At 41.2% G+C, this 22,535-nt stretch overlaps 1 protein-coding gene across 1 annotated transcript in view; it reads left to right on the plus strand.

Moving 5' to 3' along the window:
• The window catches only part of TMX3 (thioredoxin related transmembrane protein 3), a 1,593,937-nt gene extending 1,573,089 nt beyond the window's left edge, over positions 1–20,848 (plus strand). The window contains exon 16 of the mRNA XM_044067138.1: positions 16,888–20,848. Coding sequence (XP_043923073.1) covers positions 16,888–17,166 — 279 coding nt within the window. The 3' untranslated portion in view covers positions 17,167–20,848. The remainder of the gene's footprint in view (positions 1–16,887) is intronic.
• Positions 20,849–22,535: the final 1,687 nt, after the last annotated feature.

Below are 22,535 nucleotides of genomic sequence, written 5' to 3' on the forward strand. Positions count from 1 at the left end.
GGTGTGAGACTGAATACAGCCTCTCAGATGGCTTTTTTGACCCCGGACAAACAAAGAAATCTTCACCTATACTTCCAGCAATTATCAGTAATGTCCAGGCTGACTGCAAGGACAGTCCTTCAAGCCTTGGGGTTCATGGCATCTTGCATTCTGGTACTTCCCAATGCCAAACTGCATATGAGGAAGCTACAATGGTATCTCAAAAGTGTATGGACTCAACACTGCCACGATTTGGACACTGTCATTCAGATAATACCTTGCATCCAGAAGGAATTCTTGTGGTGGGCTCAGGAATGTCACCTAAACAAGGGACTCTCTGTGACCCGACCAGAGGCGAGTCAGATCTTAACGACGGATGCCTCAGACCTGGCTTGGGGAGCACACTTCAATGGGAAATGGATTCAAGACACGTGGCCTCCCAGACTACAGCATTTGCATATCAACATGAAGGAGATGTTAGCAGTCCAATTTGTCTTGATGGCTTTCAAGGATACTTCAACCAGGACAGGTGTTGATTCAAATAGACAACACAACAGTCATGTGGTATATCAACAAGCAGGGGGGAACCCATTCTTACCCTCTTTGCAGACAAGCTATGATATTGTGGGAGACTGCTCTGAGTTTGCACATCACTCTTCAAGCACGGTTTCTGCCAGGAGCTCAGAACTCCTTAGCGGATGTATTGAGCAGACAAATTGTGGATCCCCACAAGTGGAAATTGGATCCTCACGTATTCCAACAGTTGACAGTGGCTTGGGGAACTCCAGACATAGATCTGTTCACTTCTCCACTAAATTTCCAACTGCCAAAATTTTGCACAAAGATGTTTCACCCAAAAGCTTGGAAAGTGGATGCTCTATCTTTCAGTTGGAACAACCTTCACGTCTATGCTTTCCCTCCTCTGCCTCTCCTTCCCAAGGTACTCTTGAAAGTCAGGCAGGACAAGCCTTGCATGATTCTAATAGCACCAGATTGGCCACGCCAGCACTGGTATCCTCTGCTGAGGAGTTTAGTTCAGGAGCCTCCTTGGCCTTTGCCACCGGTTCCTCACCTGTTGTCCCAGTCAAGCAATCATTTTCTCAATGTCAGGGTACAGTCCCTGCATCTAACAGCCTGGCGTATTCTGTTTTAGACCTTGGGGGGTCTCAGCTTCCTCAACAGGTATTGAATGTCATTTTGGAAGCCAGACGGCCTAGTACTAGAAAAGTTTATGCTGATAAATGGAGGAGATTTTTTCTTTGGAGCACAGCAAAGAACTTTGATGTCTCTGTGCCTAATTTGAGTTTTACACTACAGTACCTTACTGAATTACTAGACAAGGGTTTGTCTTTTTCCTCCGTGAAAGTTCATGCTGCAGCCATTTCTGCTCACTATGATTGTGACCCTCCTTTATTTTCTCACCCTTTGTTTAAACAATTTCTTAGAGGGGCAAAAAACATAAGATCCCCACGTAGAGCTCCTACTCCTTCCTGGGATCTCAATTTTGTGTTGGAAAAGCTTACTTTACCTCCTTTTGAACCTGCAGCTACGTCTGAGTTGAAGTTTTTGTCTTGGAAGACTGCTTTTTTGTTGGCCATTACGTCTGCTAGGAGGGTATCTGAATTACAGGCTCTCATGGCAGTTGAACCCTTCCTGATATTCCATAAGGATAGGGTGTCCTTGCGTACTAACCCTACTTTTATGCCTAAAGTTATTTCTAATGTGGCCTTAAACCAGTCTATTCATTTGCCTACTTTTTATGCTGATCCCCAAAATAAAGGGAAAAAGTCTTGCATTCTTTGGATATTCACAGGCAGTTACGCTATTATTTGAGCAGAACTAAAGAGTTCAGGCAGACTCAACAGTTATTTATTTCTTTTGCTTTGGGTTCACAAGGGAAAGCTGTTTCAAAGCAAACTATTTCTAAGTGGATTGGCCATTGTATTGCTTTTTGTTATTCTCATCATGGAAAGGATGTTCCTGCTGGGATCAGACCTCATTCCACTAGGGCTACTGCCACATCTACTGCCTTTTTAAGGGGGGTAGCTACTAAGGATATTTTGGAGGCAGCTACTTGGAGTTCAGTGCACACTTTTACTAAACATTACCATCTCCCTCTTTATTCCAAGTCTAGGGCTGGGTTTGCCTCTGCAGTTTTACAGGGCATGTTAGCAGCTCCTAATGCTTTTTAGTTTGCCAGCCTCCCTTTACCTTTGCTTTGGGATTCTACCCACAGGTTATGACTGCAGCAATTTGACACGAAGAACATAGTACAGTTTTGTACCTACCATAAATGTAGATGTTCGAGGATCCACATTGCTGCAGTCCAATTTTCCCTCCCTCCTTCCCCTCTATAGTTTGGGGTTGCTGGGTTTCTTTTGGGATAATTATTATTTTCTCTATGTTGGTGGTTGGGTATTTTCTATTTTGGCTATGGCCTTTCCTTTTTGGGCCTTCTGACATCTGGGGCAAGAAAGACTGAGGATATGGCGTCAGTCATGCGCTTAAGTACTACTGCGTACTGACGTCAGCTCTGAGCGACCATGACTGACGCCAGCCTAACACTTTGGTATTCGGGCCGACCGAGGACAGCGGACTACCCACAGGTTATGACTGCAGCAATGTGAATCCTCGAACATCTACATTTATGGTAGGTACAAAACTGTACTTTTTGGGCAATTTCACTCCTAAAAAAGATACTATATACTGTGTTCATGAGCTGCAAGACAAATCACCTAAACCGGGTGCTGGTGGTCTGTGCTGCAAGGCCTGAGAACTGATGGTAGCTTCCATTCAGATGATACCCTTTGTGAGGCTGTGTATGATTGTTCTTCAGTAAATATCAAGAGACTGTTAGGGATAGGGACAGTGTAATGGTTAGCACACATTTCTAAGGTTTGTTAGTTCATAGGTGTATACTAGGATAATGATCACTTAGGCCCTTAAAAGCTTAGCCGTGCAACCCAAATATGACCCACAAATTTGATTTATATTTGATTGCTGGGGGTGATTTACTGACAGCCTCTGCCAGTCAGAGACATAGGAGCCAGACCAGAGGTGAATTTCCAATTACCCATCCATTGGTCCAAGTTGCTGTTAAATAGAGATGGGGAGGAACTCTGCTTTACATGGATGGGGGAGCCTCTTCCGGAGAATGGGATTTCTCTGGGAAACATATGTCTCTCTATAACATGACTGTTAATGTTGCAAGCTAAGTTTAGTTTTTTTTTTTTTACTGTAGTAGTGTTGTTGCCGTATGTTTTACGGTTGGGCAAAACGTTCATCAAAACAAGGTCCAGGGATGCCTTGTATGCCAGGCAAAGATAACCTCTCAGAAGTCTGTACGTTACCAAGTAAAGAGAGACAGCTTTGAAGCAATCAGCGTAGAACACTGTATTTGCTTCCTGTACTCTCTTTGCAGTGAACTTTTGTGGACATTCCAGTTGTATCTGTGGTCAGGTGCATACCGAAGGGAGCCTTATACTCTATGGTGCACCTGATGAGGGCTCTGTCAAGTGGTATGATGACCTCTCTGGACCTAAAGGCCTTGCCCTTACTTATAAGTTGAGTAACGTTGAAGGATTTTCTTGGTCACATGTTGGTCAAAGGCTAGGTTACTATTTACATGAGTTCCTAGAACACTGATTAGTGCATCAACTTTTAAGAGTGTTTTATTGATAACATGGTTACCTGGGGTGGCAGACTTCCCAAAAGGTACCATAATGCATTTCTTGGTATGGAGCTTTAGTCCATGGCTTTGGCTTCAAGCGTTTGTCTGTATTAGACTTTTCTGAAGGGTGTTCTTGTTTTGCAGGGATTCAGTGACTGCTCTGTGTTCACAGTAATCTGTGAGCTTGGTTAGCCAGAGGCCTTTAACGTTAGCTTTGACATCCAAGAAGTAGATGCCAAGGAGGAGTTGGCCTAACACAGAGTCCTGTGGGACTCCACTGGTGACCGGCCTCTTTCTGAAGGTGGCTTCACCGATTCTAACTTCCGGGGTCCTATCAGTGAGTCAGCTATCTATCCAGTGTATTACAAAGAGGTTTATACCTAGGTGTGTAAGTTCATTGACAAAGCCTGAGTGAGGTATTGTATGAAATACCTTAGCCAAATCTAGGTAGGCCGTATGCACAGTTTTCTCTTAATCCTTAATTGCCTTAGTGACCTTTTCAAAGAAGTCCACCAGATACAGTAAGCAAGACCTTCCTTTAACAAAGCCAAACAAGGATTGATCCAGTGTCTGGTGGTCTTCTATGTCCTTGTTGGTAATTTCAGTGATAATTCTTTCCATGGTTTGGCAAATAAGACTAGTCAGACTAATGGGGCTGTAGCTTCCAAGATCTGTTGAAGTTCTTCCCTAATGAGGGGATGACCATCACATTCCTCCAGTCACGTGGCACAAAGTCTGTTTTAATAGTTAAATAATTACTCCAGAGGTACTGACAGGTTGTATTTTAGACTATTCAGGAAGCATCATGTGATGTAATTGGGGCCTATTGAGGCCATGTTCTTTGCTTTAGTGAGTGAGGCCAGTACATGCCCCATAGTTACAGATTGAGGGGTACGTTCGAGGTTATTGGGGGGGGGCTAAATGTAAAACTGAATTTGTCCACTAACAGCTTCTGTGTATTGCCAGGCTTGATGAATGTGGCACTACTAACCACAAGTACAGCACATTGTAGTGTGCTGCCCTTGAGGTTTCTGACATAGCTGTAGAAGGTTGTATGATTATCTTTTACCTGGGAGGATATCTTGTCCTCAGAGTTGGCTTTGCTTGACCTAATTAGCCCTCTTATTTTTATTTGCCTATTTATGAGTTTTTATCTTTATGGGAATTAATTACCCTTCCTGATTTTTTCCATAATTGTTCACTTTTGTTGTATATCCTGTTTAATTTGGGATGCCACCAGGGTGGTTTATTTCTGTGGCTAGTTCAGGGCTTACTTCTAGTAGGTACAGCACCCTCTGTGCAGCCATTGACAGTTGACATGGTTGTACAAAGTTCCTGAGAACAATTCGGCATATGCTGGTCTGTTCTTCGGGTTTGTATTTTGACAGATCTTCACTTAATAACAGATGCTTTGCATTGAAATAGTGACTGTCAATGGTTTTAATGGAATTACAGAGTTGATTTTGATTTTGAAGAAGACAGATTTATGGTTGGACCTTATCAGGGGACATGAGACATTGGTGGGGTAACGTTCTCCCATATTTATGAGCAAGAGGTCCAGTATGTTGTAACTGTAGTGGATGTATTCACTATTTGGCTAAAGGTGTTTTGTATTTATGAAGCTTATACAACAGTCAGTAACAATGAAAGTGGGAAGGGAGGAATTTTGGAATTATAACAACAGGTGAAGGGCAGAGATGCATAGCCTTATAAAACAACAGCAAAAAAGTGGGAAGGTTGCAGATTTTTTCGAGGAGCAAGCAGGCAAGCTACACAGGCTAGCAATCAAATAAAGGCAATATTGTGGCAGTTTCAGCAGCATGTTAATGGGGGATGGGGTCGACACAGAATGCAAGCAGGTAAAAGATAAGCAAACTGTAAAAGTACTGAAGCATAAACTGGGGCATAGACAATTCTCTCACAATTGAACTTCCACTACAGTTTAAGGCAACATACTTTGCAGAAATGTACCAGTAAAGCTGTTGATGGAAAAATGCAGTAGTAAATGATTAAGGCACAAATCTGGTTGTAGTACACTGTGCTGCACAACTGTAAATTAAACTACAAGATACTGGCCCAGTAGAGTTTAGAACAAAGACATGTAGCTTTTGCGGGTAATTCTACTTATGGAAATAAAGTGCAGAGTAATGCAGAAATGCAGTCTTCCCACAGCTGCTAATTGAAATACAAGGCTGTAGTCCCAGAACAATCTAAAAAAATGCAATCAGATGGAACAGCAGAAAAGTGCATAGTAGTATCACCATACTGGTCGCTATAAGTGCACTTAAATATTTAAGTAGAACTAAAATAATTAAAATTTAATTATCTTTCCTTTTAGCGAAAAGCTATTTCTTCACAGCAGCACACCTTTCCAAGTCTTCTACTCACAGTTCCACATCTTTCCAAGTCTTCTGGTGGCATGCCCACCTGCTCCACCAAGTGCCAACTCTAACCCTAACCATACGTCTTACCTTAAACCTTTCCTATAACACTACCTCTACACAAGACAGCTTGGATACCCATAAGTTATTAGTCTTGCAGTCCAGGGGACCATTGAGAAGCGTAGCCCACATTTCTGATTGCCCATAAGCACTGTCTGTTGCATTACTTGCTCAGTGTTACAAAGTAGGCAAATGAGGATTGACTGAACCAAACCCTATACCATAGGAACTAGAACTCACAGCTTTAGCCATCTGGGCCATCTTCAGACAGATTGGTCAAGTCAGTGAGATATGCTGTGTTCCCTTGCTCTCCACTTTTTTTACATTAAGGATTGCTGAACATAGGATGGTCAGTAAGTGAGAAAGTGTAATTATTTTATGTCATATTATGAATATATTCCATATTAATATTTCCATTAATAACTTGACCAAATCAGAGTTGATGATGCTTCATGGTGTAAGTTGAAAAGGTTACATAATGCTGGGGGAAAATTGTCAAAGAGAACCTATCCCTAACTACCAGTGCTTTGCAGACATTTCTACTTGTTTATCAACATAATGATATTTATGCATATTTGCATAATTTATGTAAATGTCTTGGGTAGTGTCCACATAGCATGGCGGGACAGCATTTTACGGAATAGCTCAGGATAAAGGTTGGAAATATCTGCTGACCCCAATTCAGTGGTCATTAAGCAAGTGTTGAATTCTTTTTATGACAAATTGTTTATGTGCCATATTAATAGTTCTGTTAACTTGACCAGAATGCATACATTTCATAGTGTTAAATGTATGATTACATAATGCTGCAATAGTTGCCATTGATAACTTCTGTCTGCCTGTTAAAGTTTGTAGATATTTATACTGTTTTAGTTGTAAAATTTGCATATTTTCTTAAATATATTTATCCAAATGTGTCAGACATTGCCCTCCTGAACACATTATGGAACAGCATTTCACATGTTCATTTATGACAGAGGTCATGAATGCCTCCTCAAGCAAATGGGGTACTCGGTAGCAGGGCAAATGTGACTTTTTTTCTGGAAATATTGTGTATATATACCATATTTTAGTAATTATATTAACCTGAACCAGAATGTGTTTAGATGGTACTCGATGTCAAAAGAACACACACAAAATGCTGGAAAAACTTTGCACAGGTTGTGGAATCTAACTAGCACTGCTTTGCAGATGTTTACATGCATTTGCCCATTAAATATGTGTGCAAGTCATAATTGGGTAAATATCTCAAACATGGAGTTGTAGCTTTCGTCTTTTCCTGGTTAGGAGTCGCCACAGCAGAACTCAGGTCCGCTAATGATTGCAGTAGATTTTTACGTACCGAGTTGCCAGCTCTGACTCACAACCTTCAACGAAGGTACGCCCATTCACGCATGTCTCCACACAGAAGACGTTTTAGCTGAGAGTCAAACAGGATGTCTTACTGTGAGGCGACAACGCTACCGCAGCACCACCACCACAGTCTATCTCAAACATGGAGTAACGTCTACAAAGTTGCTTTGCAGCAAATAGAAGATCACATCTGTACAAAAAAGTCACACTGATAGGGTCTATTTGCTATATTTAGAGAAATGTAAGTAACTGTTTACATAATTATCTAATTACTTCTTCAGTATAAAATCACTAGTATGTCTGAATGACATATATCTATCACCATTGTAGGGAAAAGTATGTGGTGAAGAACTATGGTATTTTTACTTTTTTGTAACTAATAATTTTTAAGACATGTACATTTTATGTTTTTTTACAAGTAGTTTCCAAAACTCCATTGTCAGGAATTTAGCTCAGTTAAAAACTGTCCAGATAGGAAATATGCAGGTGTCAGAAGGTGTGAAATTCCATTCAGGCTCATCACCCAATGTCTGGTGGGGTTCTTTCCACTGGTTTCCAGTGTCTGGACAGAACCAGATTAAGTATGCAACTTATGTACTTACCATAACATTAGATTCAGTTGCTTTCTGTCCAGACACTGGAACAGCCCGCCCACCTGATCCCCCTGCAAAGTGATATGTAAGAACTTCAGAGACCTGGCTTACACTCCACAGTTCCTAGTTGCATATTTTTGTAGTATCACATTGATGTTCATTGTGTTTCACTATTGCAGTCATTACTCTTAGGTGATCCTGCTGACAAGCTACCCTCAGTCGGCCAGAATTCCAAAGTCTAGGTCCGGTGTCGGTTGCTGTCGCCTCTTCCCTGACGTAAGTACACCAGGGGTATAAAAGATGCAGCCGATGCCATTTTATTCAGTCTTTCCTGCCGCGGGGGGGCTGAAACAAAAGCAGTTCGCAAGTGCCAGTCGGCCGACTCCTGAGATTTTTGAATCCGAACTTCAGAACCAAGGTCTTCATTAAATCTAAGTACCCCATTGGGGAAACTTTTTTCTTGCTCCAGACCGATGTCAGAAAAAGTTAACAATTCTATTTCTTGTGGGAAGCAAATACCTCATAAGGATTTTCACTCTTACTGTATTCCTTCCCTAGGCCCTGATCACAATGTTGCTAGCTGTCGGTTTTGTGCTAGATTTAACCAAAGCACTATCAAACATCGGTTCAATTTTGCATTTCATTACTTTGGCCGAAGATTTAATTATATAATGCCGTCGGACCAGCAGACAGCTGGAGTTTACAAAAAATGCAAGGACAAGGAAAAGGATAGGCATCCGAGGTCCAAAACCGACGGCAAAGCCTCTGCTAGGCCAGTCGCCGGTTGTCAGTGAGGCGCTTTCGCAGCCCTTGGCGCCCGCTACCTCAGAGCCATAGGCCGCTTCTGACTCCCACGTGGAGCCGACTGGGCCTCTGGATACTCAAGGTATTGGACACTCGGAAATCATTCCCTCAGATGGGTCCAGAGCCGCTGAGTAGGCATCGGCTTCTGAGGGTGTCTTCAGACCTACACAACTATATATTAAGCCATCTTCAAAGACAAACACTAAAGGAGCACTAAAGACAAAGAAACAAGTACAGCATTCTCCTACTCAGACTTCCATGCCTAAAAAACAGATGCTCAAAATGGCCGAAGACCTAATTACTTTGATCAGGGGCTCCCATCCCCCTCCTGATAAGAGGCCTAGGCAAGAGACAGAGTATGATTCTTCTGATCAGGTTTCTATTTCCTCTGATTCCTCTTCTGAACAGGATTACTCCATGCTTCCCTATGAGGATTCTGATGCTGAAGAATCCATTCCTTCAGCTTCTCCTCCTGAAGATTATTCTTTTGGGGAAACCCTGCATTCCATGAGGGGCATTTCCACTGGGAGAGCCAAGATTATTCTGAATCTAAGAAAAGGCTCAGAGACTTTCTACTACTTCCTCAGCACAGACCCCTTGCTATTCCACCTGTTCTAGACATTGTAGATGATGTATTTTCAGAGTCCGGCCTGTCCCCAGACTCTTTACCCCTGCACCTGCTAAGCCAGACAGATACTACAGGGTCCCGGATTCCCATAAATTCCCATATAAAAACCCTGCTGCTGACCCAGAAAGTATATCTCAGGGTCCCAAGGGGGTTAAAGCTTCCATTGCAAAAAACCCTGTCCCCTCTGATAGGGATTCCAGGGCTCTAGACAGATAGGGGAAAAAAGTCTACACTTCTGCTACCCTGGCTGTAAGGGCTTTAAATTGTCAGTTTCATATGCTTAAATATCAGCAATATTTAATGTCACTGCTTAAACAGAAATTGTTGACAAATACTGAATGTTCAGAGAACAAGGAATTGCAGGATTTATTGCATGCAGCTGAACAAGTGGGAAAGCATCCTTTGCAATGTGGTTATGATTTGTTTATTGTGATGACAAGGTTTAGATGATTCACTGGAGGCCTCTTGCAGGGCCGCTGTTACAGGTTCTGTTATTAGAAGGCATGCTTGGTTAAAGGAACAGAATCTGCCTGATCATATTAAAGCAAAATTATTAGATGCATCATTACAGCATGATCATTTATTTGGTACTAAAGGAGAAGAGGTGTTGAAAAAAATGGAGGATAAAGAAAAATCCATGCAGACAGTCAAGGATTTCCTATAGGTACAGCCACCCAGGTTTAGCAGGAACTGGCCTTCCAAAAATTGGTCCTTTCTAGTGTCAGGCAGACCACAAAGAGACAGGTACTGGCGTCCCAGAGGCAGATCTCAGCCCCAAGATTCGTACAGGCCTAAACAATGGGGTGCTCCTACCTCCAAAAGCGGAGAAGACAAATCACAACCTTACAGGAAACAGTCCCAATGATTTTCCTCTACCAGATCCAAGCACTTTTCTTTTGGCAGCCCCCTTAGGGGGAAAACTAGCAGTTTTTTCATCAAATTGGCAAATGGTTACCCAAGACAAATGGGTCCTGAACATAGTGTCCCAAGACTACAGGTTCCATTTTCACACTCTACCAAGGTCAAAAGGTATGCCAGACCTGCCACACAATCAGTGGGCAGAGGCACAAAAACAAATTACAGCCCTCATGGACATGAGGGCCATTCAGTGAGTACCACAACAAGAGCAGGGGCAAGGATTTTACTCCAGACTTTTCCTAGTACCCAGAAAGGACAAAACCTGGAGACCAATACTGGACCTGTCTATACTAAATATGTTTCTGGAAGTTCCAAAATTCAAGATGTTGACTCTACAGCAGCTACTGCCCATGCTGGGCAAGAAGGCTTGGCTCGTAACTTTGGACCTAAAAGAGGCATACCTGCATGTCCCAATCAGACAATCTAGCAGAAGATACCTCAGATTCATAGCTGGCTCAATGCATTACCAGTTCTCTGCACTGCCCTTTGGCTTATCTACTGCGCCCAGGGTCTTCACAAAATGCCTGGCACCAGTAATTGCGTTTTGCAGACAAAAAGGAATTCAAATATATCCCTACTTGGATGACTGCCTAATTCAAGCAGAGAACAAAGACATTCTTCTAAAGCATCTGGCGTTTGTAAAAAGATTACTAATTGGCTTAGGGTACACAGTAAACGAAAAGAAATCAAAACTAGTGCCCTCTCAAGAGATAATATTCCTGGGTGCAAGCTTAAATACAACTGCCCAGATGGCTTATCTCACGCCTGACAAAACAAAAGCAACTGACATCTTACTTCAAGAAATTGGCAACAAAAACCTACCTATCTGCAAGGAAAATCCTGCAGGCCTTGGGTTTCATGGCATCCTGCATTCTACAAATTCCATATGCCAGACTGCATATGAGGAAACTACAGTGGTATCTAAAAAGTGTTTGGACCCAGCATTGTCACAGCCTGTAGACAGTAATTGCACTCATTCCCTGCCTGCAACAGGAGTTTTGATGGTGGGCAGAAGCCTGTCACCAGAACAAGGGTCTGCCATTCAGTTTACCCACAGCCGGACAGACACTGACAACGGATGCATCAGATTATGCCTGGGGAGCCCATATGGCAGGAAAATGTATTCAGGGCACATGGCCTGTAAACCAGATGCATCTTCACATCAATCAAAAGAGATGCTAGCTGTTCAAAATGCCCTTACAGCTTTCAGGGACCTGCTTCATCCAGGACAGTTGCTGATAAAGACAGTCAACACTACGGTCATGTGGTACATAAACAAGCAGGGAGGTACACATTCCTACCCCCTCTGCAGACAAGCAATGACCTTATGGGACACAGCATTGGCTTTTCAAATTCACCTGCAAGCACAATTCATGCCAGGAAAAACAAATACTCTGGCAGACGAACTAAGCAGAAACCTTATGGATCCCCACGAATGGAAACTGGATCCACAAGTCTTCAGCATGATAATAAGGAAATGGGGATGCCCAGACATAGATCTATTTGCCTCCCCACACAACTGCCAGTTGCAGATATTTTGCACAAGGATTTATCACAAGCAAGCATGGAAAGTGGACGCCCTATCCTTCAGCTGGCAAAATCTAACGGTATATGCTTTTCCCCCACTGCCCTTCCTTCCCAGGGTACTCCTAAAGGTCAGACAAGAGAAGCCAAAAATGATACTGATTGCACCAGACTGGCCACGCCAGCACTGGTACCCAATCCTAAAGAGCCTGTCTCAAGGTCCTGCATGGATATTGCCTCAAACTTCTTACTTGCTGACCCAACAAAATAATCAGATCCTGCACAGCCAACTCAGGACCTTCAATCTGGCAGCATGGTGGATAATGTAGCCATTCAGAATACTCCTCTTTCAAAAGCTGTTATGGATGTTATTTTGGAGGCCAGGAGGCCCAGCACCAGAAAATCTTATGCAGAAAAATGGAAGAGATTCTGTGCTTGGAACCAGGAACAAGGCATTGACACATGTGTACCAAATATCCCTCAGATTTTACAATACCTAACTGAGATGCTGAACAAAGGCCTTTCCTTCTCATCCGTTAAGGTTCATGCCTCTGCCATTTCAGCCCATTACAATACGGAACCCACCTATCTTTTCTCATCCTTTAATAAGGCAATACCTCAGAGGGGCCAAAACATTAGGCCTCCAAGGAGAGCACCAATTCTGGCCTGGGACCTCAATTATATTTTGGAAAAACTCACACTGCCTCCTTTCCAGCCAGCATCAACAGCAGATATAAAATTCTTATCCTGGAAAACAGCTCTGCTCCTAGCAATAACTTCTGCAAGGCGAGTCTCGGAGTTACAGGCACTCGTGGCTGTGGAACCTTTCATCATTTTTCATCCAGACAGGGTTTCTCTGAGGACAAACCCTACATTTATTACCTAAGGGGGTGTCCAGTGTGGCCCTAAACCAAACCATTCACTTGCCAACCTTTTATCCTAATCCACAGAACAAGGGTGAGAAAATTCTGCATTCTTTGGACATACACAGGCAGTTACAATTCTACTTGGAGAGAACTGAAGCTTTCAGAAAGACTGAGCAACATATGTATCATAGTATCATATGCTGCAGGATCACAAGGAAAGGCGATCTCAAAATGGACTATTTCAAAATGGATAGGCCATTGCATCCGTTTCTGCTATTTTCAACATGGCAAATCAGTGCCTAAGGGCATTAGGCCTCATTCCACCAGAGCAGCAGCCACTTCAGCAGTCTTCCTCAGAGGAGTACCAACCAAAGATATCTTAGAAGGCTGTAACAAACTTAGAGTTCAGTGCACACCTTCACAAAGCACTACCACTTACCTCTTTACTCTAAGCCCAGAGCAGGCTTTGCCACTGCAGTTCTGCAAGGTCTCATAGCCTCTCCTAATCCTATTTAGCCCAGCCACCCTTCCTCAGCTTTGGGATTCAACCCAAGAGTAATGACTGCAACAGTGAAACACGATGAACATAGTACAGTTGTGTACCTACCATAAATGTAGATGTTCGAGTGTATTCACTGTTGCAGTCCAGGTTACCCACCCACCATCCCCCTTTTCTTTGCTGGGACTTATCTGCATTTCTGTATCCTATACAACCTATTTGGTGTATTTGCTTGTAGATGAAGGAAATGTTATTTTTGTACATGCATTTTTATTGGCATATTTTTCAGCCTACCAGTTTAGGGGCACCTGACATCTGGGGCAAGAAAAACTGAAGAAAATGGCGTTGGCTGCATCTTTTATACCCCTGGCGCACTGACGTCAGGGAAGAGGCGACAGCAACTGACGGCGGACCTAGACTTTGGAATTCTGGCCGACTGAGGGTAGCCTGCCAGCAGGATAACCCAAGAGTAATGACTGCAACAGTGAATACACTCCGAACATCTACATTTATGGTAGGTACACAACTGTACTTTTTAGGTTATCTACGCTTGCTAGTCATTACTTCTTGTTATGGAATGTCTCTCTGTAGAGTAGGGGCTAATGAGATGTGGTGGGGATTTTGAGATTGCAGGGAGAAGTTGTTGCTAAGGGAAAGGCACCACAGGTGACCAGTCTACCAGTTTCCAGACAGTGGCCAGCTAAATCCAACATTCTGTTAAGTAGAGAACTTACATTTAAAGCTATGACTTCCACTGGCACACAGCAACTTACTGCTGTGTCATTAAAGTTCATCCTGCAAACCTGAGTTCATGTCCCTTAGCCTTCACTTAGGTACGTTTGCTGTGAACAGATCATTTTAACCAGTCCACTCTGATTTTATTTGGCCTCAGAAAAGAGGCATGCCAGTTAAATGTGTAAACTGGTCTTCTGGGCATGACCCCCCCCCCCACTACCATTAATAAGGTCATTTGCAAAACCTCTGGATTGTTTTTCTTCAGAAGTCACAGATTTCTAATAATGCTTTTAAAGCTGATCCCGTAACCTGTAGTTTTAAACATGGAATACAGTACTAGCAATGTTTTGAGCTGTAGATCTGGTATCATAATACCAGAAGGTAGCTACAAGGACCTGAGGTTCATAGTATGTAGACATTTAGTGTCCTTTATCCTTAAAAGACTACATATTTATATACATATAAATATTGTATAGTCTGGTATGTTCTACAATCAAAAACAGTTAAACATGCAGTTAATTACAATGGGATGCTAATTATAAATATATCCTAACTCTGGCAATATAAACATGTGCTAAAGAGGTCTTTTGGCCACCCCCATGTTGCTTTCTAATTGCTACTCTATAACAAATCAGATTTATATATGACAGAATAACTGCGGTGGTGGTGCTGCGGTATCGTTGTCACCTCACAGTAAGACGTTGTCCTGTTCGATTCTCAGCTAAAGCGTCTTCTGTGTGGAGACATGTGTGAATGGGCCTACCTTCTTTGACGGTTGTGCATCAGGGCTGGCAACTCGGTACGTAAAAATCTACTGCCAATTATTAGCAGACCGGAGTTCCGCTGTGGCAACCCCTAACCGGGAAAAGCCGAAAGATACAACATTTATATATGACAGAATGAATGACTTTTATCTTGTGTATTGTATCTGTAACAGTGCTTTAACTTGATATGTAACAATTTTTCTGTATGTATGTATTTAGCTTTTCTCTCTGGGCCTCCGCTGAAAATGGACAAGTATCCAGTCAGACCATCCCAGTCAACAAATGTAAAATAAATAAGTATAGACTATGATGAATAAACCTGTTTCTTTTTTGAAAACATTCATCAAATAGCATCATTATGCGGTGCTCAGTGTGGGACTTAGTATTAAGGAAAAACCTGTATTGTTTGGGATTCTTTCAGCTTTAAGTCGGCATTCTCTGTGTTTTCTTAAGTGTCTGTGTTTATTTTATGTTAAAGCTTTCAAAGTATAGTTCACTTTCTGGCCAGTTCTTGTAGTCAGTGTCCTGTAGGTCTTTGAAATTGCTCGATAATTTCACTTTGCACGGTGGCATATTGACAAACGTCAGCCTCTGTGCTGTCATTCTTTGTAGCAGACCTGTTTTAAATGGTACATTTATAGGTATGATTTAGTCATAACCTCATAGTAATCACATCAGCAACAGCCCCCCTTCTTCCCATTTCACACAATGGTATGAAATGTCACATTAACAGTGACCATCATCTAGAGTCAGTGTCCACAACACCAGGTAATCGGAAGGCAGTTTAAAGCTGTGTTAAGTAGTCTTTTTGTCTGCATTTACAATACTGTACTCTGTTTTATTCTTGATATATTGTGTACTGTAGTTTCCTCACAGCATTTATTTGCTTTATTAATGTATTATAGATTCATAGGTTCGTACTAGTCTATCGGCCCTAGGGCCTATACAAGCCTAGCCATAACAATTCTCTGGCTATTTCTTCCTACACTATTTACTTTGTGATGTAATCACCTGGACAGTGTCTGAAAGTGTCACTCTGACTAGTTGCACTGACCTGGTAAACAAAGAGAGAGGAAAAAAATTAATTCCACTGAACGTAAAGAAAATTGAAAAATGGGCTGTTTTCATCCGTTATATATTTTGATGTAGGCTTTCAAGGATTGCCTAAGCTGCTTTCTGACCAAGTAACTTGGAAAAAAAAACTGCTTCAGAATTGCGTTGTGCTTCTACATGTTATCATTTTTGGGTTTATTGGACTGTTGGCCCAGTGCATTTAATACATGTTCGTACACGTGCCTGTACTTCTAAATCCAGTAGTTTTTTTGTGGGGGAAGTAGTCCTTTGTGATTCATATATGCTTATGACACTGAAATGCTTGAATCTAGTAGCTCATTTCAGTAACTTACTAGGCATTTGGAAGGTATTTCATCTGGCACCGTCTGGTGTAGCAGGTATACTGTAGTATAGTAACTTTCCTTCAGCTGACAGCAAAGATATCATTTATTTTCAGAATTAATTAATTTTTTGCATACTTTCTTGATTTTAACAGTCCTTCACTGATTCATTTCCCTCTCTTCTTTTTTGGCTGTTAAGCATTGGGTTATGAAAAATTCATATGTAGCATCTGCCATGATTTGTAGCTCGCAGGAGATATTACATGCCATGCAGATAGTCATAGGTGTGTCAGACATGAAGGGTGAGTAAGTAAGAAACCACATGGAGTAAAAAAAAAAAAAAAAAAACCCTCTACAGATGCTGTAATTCTCACAGATAAAAACATCTGCGTGCTTTAGCTGTACGTCAGCAGAGTAGATTGCAGCTAGTTTCTTAGTCACCGATTTTAATGGGACTGAATTTTAAAAATCTTTCATACTACATTAACCCTCTTCATGAGATGGAGTGCTTTCAAGATTCTTGTAATTAACGATGCATATATATAATGTTATAGCAGATGAGATGCAGCATTGTAATGCAAAAAAATGGTCTAAAGAAAATATGTTTAGATTGCCACAGTGAAACAGCATGAAAATTCCTATCTGTTTACTAATTTAATTTGTTTAAAACCTAGCCTGAAGAAAATTTTGGTAATAATGTCTTATTTTCTCCTCGGCAGTCTGTTTTCAAGACCTCTCCACTTCTGGGATGTTTTCTGTTCGGCTTGCCTCTAGGTGTCATTAGTATCATGTGCTATGGAATCTGTACAGCAGACTCTGGAGATGTTTCTGAGGAGACAGATTCTGTCAGGAGGGAAACACAGGATGGAGAGCTGTCAGATGAAGGGAGTGATGAGGACCAGGACAGCCCAGAAAATATGGAAATCCTGGAAGGTTCACCAGAGCACAGAACAGAAGTGAAGGATGAAAAGAGTCCATTGGAGAAGAAGGAAGATTGAGCACTGCTGGCTTTTATTTCTTTAGGTTTTTCAAAGTAAAAATGTGTATTTATTGAATCCCTGATAACCACGGCCTTTTCAGAAAAAAAAACCACTGAAGTGTATTGGGTTCTTCTCAGATTCTTTAGGGATTCTGACAATAAAATGAAACTGAGAAGAAAATATTTTGTCAGAAAATTAACATACATTTCTAGAACTGTTTCTTATTGTGTTTTGAACAAGTTGTCACCTTTTCCATTTTTCAGGAGAATATCCTTAAAGGTATAATGCAGAAAATACAATTGTAGTAAATCCACATGATGTTGACGTTAAATCAGAATATTAAGTTCTGTTAAGTTCTGTTTAGGGGGAAAGTAGAAAGTTTCATTTTCATTTTGTGTCTATTTAAGTGTTTTTGTTTGCTAAATGCTTCATGTCTTGTTTTGCTCTTTTTGAGACTGTGAACACTTACATAATGATCGTCAGGGAACACTGACTTTTCTGTTCTTTTTGCATGGAGTCCCAGAACTCACCAGTAAATAAGTGCGGCTTGTGGTGGTTGTTTAGTAAATGACTGAGCACAGTACAGCATAATGCCCTTTTTGTTGTTAGAACAGCAGCGAAAACTTACTTGGTCCTATAATCTAGGGTCATATACAGCATTGCTAACAAAGTGACCCATTGCATCTAGATGACAAACCATGTGTAGGGTTATGTCGTTAATCATTATTTTCTGTAAAAATCCAGGATGTTGAAATGTGCTTAGCAATTTAAATTTAGCAATGTGCATGGTGCTTAACCCTGAAACCAATAATATATTATCAGGTTTGAAAATACAGTAAACACTGCACATGCAAAGTCTGTCACGCATTCTTTAATATGTTATGGTAAAGAGCAAGAAATAGCACTAGGGGTAGCTGCTGAAAAATAACCGACAAGCTCAGGGTTGTCCGTTTCAGCTTTTGTGGGGTGAGATATATATAAATATATTTAGAAGAACCACAATAACCAGCTGACCATTTCACAAATGTTTTATGTATAATATAAAAATTCAACTATAATCCACTTTTCACATGTCTTTTGTGGCTTATAAGAACCAGAGCAGTAGTGAACTATTTAAATATTTTGTGAAACTTTTACCATTGTTTTCTGTGTGTGGGCTTTACTCAGTTCAGGTAACAGGCAGTTGTATACTAATGAAACCAGCGCATGAACCTTCATTTAAAGAGAGCTGCATTTTTCTTTCCTATTAAAATAAGAATTGGTCCAAATGTTGTGCACAGTTGTTTAAGAAATCATTAGATGGAAGAGGAAAAAAGAAATAAAACTATTGCTGTTGCTGTTAATCCAGCATATATACACAGAAAGAGTCGGTGCTGAATCTTAAGGTTAAAAAGCACTGTTTATGGTCAGAGTGCAGTAAGTTAACTCTGAAAAGATGTAGGTAGACAACGGCAAAAACTTTAGAAAAGCTGTGGGAAACAACTATTACCTTCCTTTTCCTGTAGTAGCATGTACAGTGCTGGTCTTAAAACTAGTTACTGAGAGGCACACCTTGCAAGTGTAGGACATTGGTATACCTAATACCACGTTTTCTGAGCCACTCTGTAAGTGCCACTTTACTACATTCCATAATAATGTGTTAGCACTCTTGACTGTCCCTATTACCCGCCTTACAGAACGTTGCCTGTGATGTAGTGCCAAGCTGTCTTGCATATTTGTAGTAGTGCCTTACCCTGTTTTTTTTTCCTGATCACCTGGCAGTAGTGTTGTTAACAGTGTAATATCAAACTCGCGTCTTGACAGCCCACCCTCTAACAATTACCAACTTTATGTAGTGCATACTGCCTCAGCTTTTCCGAGTTGCACACTTGGCAGGTAGTTGTTTTTGTATTATATTGTTCAGCCCCTAGCCTCTGGCTCACTTGTAATGTGTTTTGCATTTCACAAAGTTTGACTGCAGTTGCTCTGATTCTTCATCCATCCTTCCACAGCCCCTTTTTTCCCATTTCTGCACGTGGGGTCAGGGTGTCACCTCAGTAGTGACAGTCATCTAGAGCCAAGGTTTACATTGTCGGGTGACTTGCCCTGCCATGGTAGTTTTCCACACCACACAGATATGGCCAATTTAGAGTGTCCAGTCCACCCACTACATGTCTTTGGAATGTTGCAGGAAACCAGAGCACCCAGTGGAACCCCACACGAACACAAGGAAGACATGCAGACTCCACACAGAAGGAACCCCAGCCGAGAATCGAACTGGTGAACCTCTTGCTGTGAGGCAGCAACACTATCTGCTGTGCCAGTTGCTTTAATTCTTAGCTTGTTATAAAACTCCCCTGGGTCCCAGAGTAGTACTGACCTCCCACGTAGTGGAATCTTCACACACACTTTTTATTTCTGTGGTGTCATAACTTTTTCCTGAGAAATGTTGCTGCATATGCGCAGTCCCTTAACCTGTTGGTCTGAGGTGATTTTGCAGCATTTGTCACAATGTCCATTGTTATCAGGTATGCCATCATCAGATGTCAAACAGCACAGATATCCCCCCCTATGTTTTCTCCAGCTGCATAATGGTATATTGAGTGCAGCAGTCCATTTTGACTGGTGTGCCACACTCAGCAAATTAATTTGCTACCAAATACTGTCCTTTAAGCCACCAGTCAGCTACAGTCTGAAAAGCACATGTCTTGTGTGATGAAATTCTTCCTAATGGCAAGTGGGGTAGTGATTTGTCTTTGTTGGTGTGGATCAGTGGAGCTTATGCTGCTGGTAGGCATTCAGACATAAGTAAGAGCTGGGAAAACCAGGGGCTGACTCAATTATAAAGTATTTTAAACAGCGATTAGTAGCTCAGAGTAAATGTTTTAAAAAGTAGATGAGTACAATTCAACTTGTTTTCCATGTGTGTGTGTGCGTATACATGCAGAGACATAAATGTATATGTGTGTATTTCTAATGAATGTATACATGCTCGTATTTTAATGCACGTGTGCATGCTCACTTGTGTATATGTGTGTGGAAAATAGGTGCTTGAATTTGTAAGGAAGAAATATTTTATATTAGTACTAATGACCTCAGGAACAGGACTGAGAAGGGAATGAATGTATGACTAAATGTAAATTGGTGTGTCTTATTTATTTTTAAGTGAGGCTGTCCAGAAGACATTTCCTCCATCCAGTAGTATTGAGCTGCATCTGACTCCTAGAGTGACCCCCATAAGCACCATAGAACAGAAGTTGATTGCCATTGGTTTCTTCTGTGTTATACACACACAAAATTGAGTAATCATTCCACCCACCCTGCATATGTTTGGGATATGGAAGAAAACCAAAATACTTGGAGAAAACTGACATTAACATTGGAAGGACATGCACATACCCAACAGAAGACACCCCAGCCAAGAATTAAACCAGAGACCCCCTTGCTAGAAGGTGACAATGCTACTTCCTGCATCCCTGTGATGCCCCAGGAAACATTACTTCAGCTGATGTTAAACATTGGAGGCTTGATGCAAGACCAGCACTAGTTGGTAAGGTGGATGAAGAGAGATGGCTCCCCCACCAACCACTACAATTGTGTGAATTGCCAATTTTTCTGACCAAAAGTAGTGTAATTCCCTGCAGATGCCTTTACAGAATGCAACATTAGTGAGTAGGATTTTTTTGTAATCACATGTCTGTGTATAGCAGCATGCCCCCCCCCCCCAAAAAAAAAATCTCTGCCCTGTCTCAAAACAACTCTTTTGGTAGTATGTTAGATTGTATGAATGCTAGCACTGACTAAAACCCAAAATTGTGTCGCTTGGCTCCGTTCTTTGAAATGGGTTGCAGATACTGAAGTCCAGCTTATTAGAGTTGATAGAAGCAGTCTTCTAATTTTTCTGTTTTCAGCTGTAGTTCTCAGTAATAAATTCAAATGTTTTCTGTGAATGAATGTAATATTTCTCACAGTAGGTTAACACTGAAATATCTTTGTCGTATCTCAAAGAACATAATAATGTCATTTGTTGCATGCTAGTCACGTCCACTAAAGTAGTGCAGAAAATGCTGTAACAGCAATAAGCTGCAAACTGTAACCTTGTTAGCAGCACTGCGGTGGCAGGATGACATAAGCTGTCTCTGGAGACTGCAGGAACAGCTATCCCACTGCAAGCTCTGTGTGGAAGTAGCCTTATTTATTTTTCTATCAGTTGTAGCATAGTCGAGCACTCCTGTCAGTGTGGCTTGAAAGATAATTTGGATTGTCCAAATCTGATTTAAATATTCCTTACTTTATTTCTGAGCATTGAATGTTTCCTACTGAGTCAGTGTAAATTGCTTAAAGTGGGGGGAGTGCATTGTAGTGCAACTGGCAGCTCAGTTAGATTCATTGTTTTTTCATTGATGTAAGACTTCTGTTTGTCTGTATTTCTGCCGTGTGTTACTTTAAGCAGATGTGCAGTTCTAAGACAGAATTTAAATTCCATCTTAAGATCTTGTTTAACATGAAATATTCAGAACACACACCTGTTTATTTCAGAGATGATATTGGTATCTTTGACTGTGGCAAATTAGTTACTTGGATTTAGGTTGGGTTTGCAAAGATTAGCCTTGTTAATACCTGTAGTGCAAGGCACAATATGAAAAATGATACTTTTGAATGTGCAAAATTGCATTTTTTTATTATTTTTTCTATTTGGTGCTTTAAAGGTCAAGTTTAATGGTTGCACATACCTCGTGAAAACTCTGAAAAATGGGCTAGAAATGAGCATTTTTTTTTCTTATGCTGGAACACATTGCAGGAATAAAAAAGTATGGTAATATTAACAGTTTGTTTTTCTACATGCATGCAAGTTGCACCAGGAGACTGTCATCAGGCCTAGCAGCATGTGTTGTACTCTGCAACAGTGGGGTAATTTTTTTTTTCTAAAGAAAATGGAAAACAGAAGTGTCAGGCAAAGTTGCACAATGGACACTCCAGCAAAAGTAATATTTTATGAATAATGTTATTATTCATTATATTTTGCTTTGTGTGGCAGTACAGCTTGATTGACACGCTGTCAGCTTATAGTCATGCAGTGAGTCTTGAGAACTGCACACAGACTGATGTCATTAATGTCCTTCACAGGTACATGAACTGGAAGGGTAAAAATATAATATTAGCCGCCAGACTAAAAAGTCTTATTTTCACTTAGAATCAGTAATCTGTGTGAAAACATGGTGCTGACAATACTGCGTAGCTTCTACCATTGCCATTAGGCAAAATGAGAGTACAGATGCAGAATTTAATTTTGCTGATTTGAACATGATCTTTAACCCCCTGCAGGGGAAGCCGTGTACACCCACTTCTTATGTTTCAGAGATCATTACATCTTTGGAAAAGAGATGCAGTGAGTTTGCAGAATCATT

The sequence above is a fragment of the Protopterus annectens genome, chromosome 3.part1 (assembly GCF_019279795.1).
Source record: "Protopterus annectens isolate FY-2018-M chromosome 3.part1, PAN1.0, whole genome shotgun sequence".
Lineage (NCBI taxonomy): Eukaryota > Metazoa > Chordata > Ceratodontiformes > Protopteridae > Protopterus > Protopterus annectens.